The 5,275-nt window shown below is 51.4% G+C and overlaps 1 protein-coding gene across 1 annotated transcript; it reads left to right on the top strand.

Annotated features, from left to right (window-relative positions):
- Positions 1-579: 579 nt before the first annotated feature.
- LOC146436851 (mas-related G-protein coupled receptor member H-like) lies at positions 580-1,572 on the top strand. Its single transcript, XM_085063940.1, has one exon. The coding sequence runs from the start codon at positions 580-582 to the stop codon at positions 1,570-1,572; it is 993 nt and encodes a 330-aa protein (XP_084920066.1).
- Positions 1,573-5,275: the final 3,703 nt, after the last annotated feature.

Raw genomic sequence — 5,275 nt, 5'->3', positions numbered from 1 at the left:
CCCCTCCTGTGTTGATGGATACCCACCATCCACCACCACACGGAAAGCCAGAAGCCCCTCACATGGTGGGACAACAGCAGAGAATGGCAGGAGGAGAGGAAGGGGGTGACATGGCCACCTCCTCCTGACAAGATCTCTGTCCCTGGGACATGTGAGGGGAAGCTGTCACTGATGTGGTGAGATTGTGAGGGGAGGCTCTGACCATGGCATGTGATCTCTGGGCTAAGGGCTGCACACCAGGCACAAGGGATGAGGCTGAAGCAGAGCCTGTGGTCCCAGCAGCCATCCCCAGATCCTTTCTCCTGGGGTTCCTATGACAGCGCTGTTCCTACAGGAGGTAAGAGTCCAGGGATGGAGTAGTGGGTGATGTCTCCTTTCTAGGGACAGGGCTGCACAAGGTGGGAGTTTGTCCTGGGCACTGCAGGGGTGGGGGGTCTTCCTGGGGCTGGTGTGGGGCTGTGTGAGCAGAGGAGAAGTGCTGGGAATGCTGATGGCCCTTATTTCCCTCTAGTTCCCCATATCCCCCTAGAAGGTGGTGGAAGAAGGAGAAGGCTGCCACTGGGAACAGGATCATTCACCATGGAGGAGAGCAGCACAACAAACTTCACCTTGAATGATACAATTTATGGATATCTGGACTGGGATGAATTTATGATGCGTGAATGCTTGGCCATTCCATATACACGGATTGCCTTTTTTGGGGTCTGTCTGGGGATTTCCTTCTGTGGGCTGGTGGGGAATGGGATGGTTGTGTGGTTCCTGGGCTTCCACATGAAGCAGAACCCTTTCACTGTCTACATCCTAAATCTGGCTGTAGCTGACTTCTCCTTGCTCCTCCTGTTCTTCCTGCTTATACTGGGTTTTCTGACCTTAGCAGCATTTTGCACATCTTTGTCTCATTTTATTGTTCAGTATTGGTATTTTGTGAGTGTCCTTGGGTTCCCATGCTACCTGTTTGACCTGAGCAGCCTGGGGCTGTTGACAGCCCTCAGCGTGGAGCGCTGTGTCTCCATCCTCTGCCCCATCTGGTATCGCTGCCACCGCCCCCGGCACCTCTCGGGTGTCATCAGTGGGTCCCTCTGGGTTCTCATGGGGGTTTTGGTATCCTCCTTCTGTGTCATCTACACCTTTCCTATGTACTCTGCGACCATCCTTGCAGGTGCAGCCATAACCATTTCCGTGGCTTTTTCCCTCATGATGTTGGTTTCCAACCTGCTCCTGTTCCTCAAGCTCTGCTGTGGCTCCCAGAGGAGACACCCGGGGAGGCTCTTTGTCACCATCCTGCTCAACGTCCTGCTCTTCTTCGCCTGTGGCATCCCTTTCAGTGTGGAGGTTCTCCTCTCTCTTCATTATTCTGATGCTTTATTCCCAGAAAACACCTCCTTTCTGCTGGCACTGCTGAACAGCAGCCTCAACCCTGTGATTTATGTGCTGGTGGGGAGCTGGCGGCGGCGTCGCTTCCAGCGCTCCATCAAAGTCGCTCTGCAGAGGGTGTTTGAGGAGAAAGCCAGGAGTGAGGAGGGCAGCCATGGCCCTGGGGACACTGCTGTGGTGGAGGCGACAGCTCTGTGAGGCACTGCTGGACATGAGGCACCTGGAGATGTGTCACCTCAAAGACACCCACAAATACGGGACCATGTGGGCACATGGCTCTGAGCTCAGTCCTGTTCCTGTATTCCCTATGAATGACCCTCATTGCCTCAGCCTCAGGGAATAAACTCCATCTTCTTTGGCTCAGCAGATGCGTTTCATGGGGTTTTGGGGGATCTCTTGCCTGGGCAGAGTGTGACAGGTTAAGTCTTTGGGAAATATCCTGTATGGGAGGGCAGCAATTTCCCAAATCTCTGTGGGGCTGGGGCCTCTAGATGGCAGGAGAAAGGTAAGGATCTCAAGGAGCATCCTTCCCCTTCTGTCTGACAGAGCCAGCCCTGCACTCCCTGCTGATGGGAAGAGACCAAACTGACCCAAGGTAAGGCTGCCGAGCTGGGGGAGGGACAGCAACATTCCCTTGCCCATTAAGTGGGAATTTGTCACATTCTTCCATTCCATAATTAAATCATTCTGAGTAAAGTGCAGGGACGATGGTGAATTCCACTGAATTCTGGTGCCTGTGACCAAAAAAGAGCTTGAAATAAGGAATTCACATCACCAGGTGCTTGGACCATTTTATTGTGCAGAAATCAGGGGGTTATGCTGCTTTTCTGCAGAATGGGGCCATCCTCTGGTTTCCCAGCATCAATGTCCAAGGAAGCCCTTCAGCACCTCCATCCTGAACCTGGCCATTCTCAGGAGGAGCTGAACAGCAACTCTGCACAGCAGCTTGAGCCAAAATCCAGGTTGTACTGATCTTTTTCACATTGTTACCATCCCATAATTAGATCTGGATTTATTCGTTCTGTTTCCAACATGGTAACTCTGACCCCAAAATTTGTTGAATAAACAACATCCATTTGCTGCAGAGCTCATCCCTAGTGAACAGTGTCCAAAAATTGCTTGTTTCCTTAGTTTTTCCCACTCTAAAGCCTCTGTGTTGTGTGAGGAGGGCAGGTACCTGTCTCACACCAGAGCTCTTCCTAAGGCACATTCCTGCAGTGGTTGGGATGATGTTGACAGTGCCAAGAGCTCCTCATTCCTGAGAGAGATATGGGCAGCAGACACATCTCATACTCAGGGGAAGTTGTCCCTCCTTTTCCCACTGCCTTAAATCCAGGGGAAAGCAACGTGCCACTGCTTCTGGAAAGGGAAGTGAGAGTGAAAGCCTTGGGTGGTGAGTCATGCTTTGGAGAGTGTCAAGGTTTAGCCCTGACTAAAAACGCCAGGCACCTCAACTCTGCCTTGCTACAAAAAGAAAACTATAAAAAATACACACCAATCTCATGAGTCAAATGAGATAGGACACTGGTGTGCAGGAGGATGCACAGAAAAAGAAAAAGGGCAAGCAGGCTCCAAGCTTAAAGTTGCAAACAGTGATTTAATTACCTAACAGAGTTGGAGGATAAATGCAAGGCAAAAATACACTTTTCATACAGTTTTTGTTCACTCCCCCCGCCTCCCTCTAAAGAATCTATAGCATTCACCCCCTTTCCTCTTTTATAACCACCAGACCTGGGTAGGGAGGCAGGGTGTGGGGGAGTATTTTTTTCAGTCCACAGAGCAGGTCCATACATCTATTCATCACCACAATTCTTCTACTATGAATACTCTTTATCTGTACTTATCTCTCTTTCTCATCAGGCAGTTTCTCTGCTCTCACCCCCACCCTCTTAAGAAGCAGTCTCTCTGCTCACCCCCCTTTCCCTCTTTCCAAACCCACAACACAGACAGGGGGCAGGTTGAGAGGGGTTTGTTCTCTGGTCAGTCCAACCCGGGAGAGGGGTTTTTCTACTTAGCCAGGGGTCCTTCCCACGAAACAAAGTCCTCTGGGAACTTCTTTGACGTGGGTCCAATCTCACGAGCAACATCCTGCCTGAATTCTGCTGCAACATGAGTCTCTTTGTCCATAAGGTGCTGTGCAGACTCTGCCGAGCTGAGGCCAGGCTGCTTCCATGCCAGGAGCAAGGAAAAGGCCTTTCTCTTCCTTGAAAAGGCCTCTGTAGCTTTAACTCTTTCAAGCCTCCAAACTGGATCACTGCCCTCTCCAGGCATCCACCTGCTCCTCTGGCATGGGCTGTGGGTGGATTTCTGTACCCTTGTGGGCTCCATGGGCTGCAGGGGGACCTCCTGCTCCCCCCATGGCCTTCAGCACAGCTAGCAGAGAGTTTTCAGCTCCAGCACTGGAGCACCTCCCCCCCACCTTCTTCACTGACCTTCACGTCTCCATGCTGTTCTCCCTTCTCATGTTTTTATCTCCATCACCTCCTCCTCCAACTACAAAGAAATGAAAAAAGTGTGTGCCTGCTTTGTTTTGATTTCTTCTTAAATATATTTTAACAGAGGCGTAACCAGCACCTCCAATTGGCCCAAACTTGGCCAGCAGCATGTCCATCACCTTCAGAGCCATCAGAGATTGGCTCTGCGGGACTTGATGTAAAAACTTCCAGAACTTGCACTCAGGACACACAGGAGCCATCTCTGTGTCACTCCCCACCCCTCAGACACCTCCCTAGGCCTACTACAACAGCTTCTGAGGAGTCCGAATTTCTCCTAGATGTTAAAAACACTTCACTGATGTTTTGGGCCAATCAAAACCACCACAAGCATGTAGACAGTGAAAGGGTTCTGCTTCATGTGGAAGCCCAGGAACCACATGGCCATCCCATTCCCCACCAGCCCACAGAGGGAAATCCCCAGACAGACCCCTGCAAGAGCAATCAGTGTGTAGGGAAAGCTCGAGCATTGATCTGGGAGATATTCCTCCAAGTCCACAGATCCATTCAGAGTGAGATTTGTTGTGCTGTTCTCCTCCATGGTGAATGATCCTGTTCCCAGTGGTTGTCTTCTCTTTTTCCCACCACTTCCTAGGGAGAGATGGGGACCAGAGGGAAATAAGGGCCATCAGCATTCCCAGCACTTCCCATCTGCTCACACAGCCCCACACCAGCCCCAGGAAGAACCCCCACCCCTGCAGTGCCCAGGAAAAGGACAGGCGTCATCTGCCACCAGTCCATCCCTGGACTCTTACCTCCTGTAGGGACAGTGCTGTCACAGGAACCCCAGGAGAAAGGATTTGGGGATGGCTGCTGGGACCACTGGCTCTACTTCAGCCTCATCCCTCGTGCCTGGTGTGCAGCCCTTAGCCCAGAGATCACATGCCATGGTCAGAGCCTCCCCTCACAATCTGACCATGTCAGTGACAGCTTCCCCTCACATGTCCCAGGGACAGAGATCTTGTCAGGAGGAGGTGGCCACGTCACCCCCTTCCACTCCTTCCCCCAGTTCTTCATGAGGAGCTGCTAACTTGTTATGATCCTATTAATTCAGACACTGAAATTCTATAATTTTCAACACCATTTACTGGGTCTAAAACAATGAAGAAGGAGAGTACAGCACAGATAATATTATGTCCCTTCAGATGCTGTGAATCCTGGGTAAAAATACTCCTCTGGTGAGGGAAGAGCCTGTCCATGGAAAGCCTGCTCCACTATGGTCCTTTCAGCTTTTACAGGGTTTTGTGAACCCCTCAGAAATTCCAGACCTCATTGTGAACCCAGTCCCTGCCCCTTGGGTGCCAACAGAGCCCCTGAGCAGCAGCCATGAGGACAAGCACTGGCCTTGTGTCCACTTGCTGTGGGAAATCACCAGTGCCCAGACACAGGAGTGCACGAGAGCTTTGCCC

Source organism: Lichenostomus cassidix, chromosome 5, assembly GCF_008360975.1.
Source record: "Lichenostomus cassidix isolate B80296 chromosome 5, HeHo_3.0, whole genome shotgun sequence".
In the NCBI taxonomy this organism is placed as follows: domain Eukaryota; kingdom Metazoa; phylum Chordata; class Aves; order Passeriformes; family Meliphagidae; genus Lichenostomus; species Lichenostomus cassidix.
Note: the sequence above shows the minus strand (reverse complement) of the source record. Positions and strands in the feature narration are given on the sequence as shown.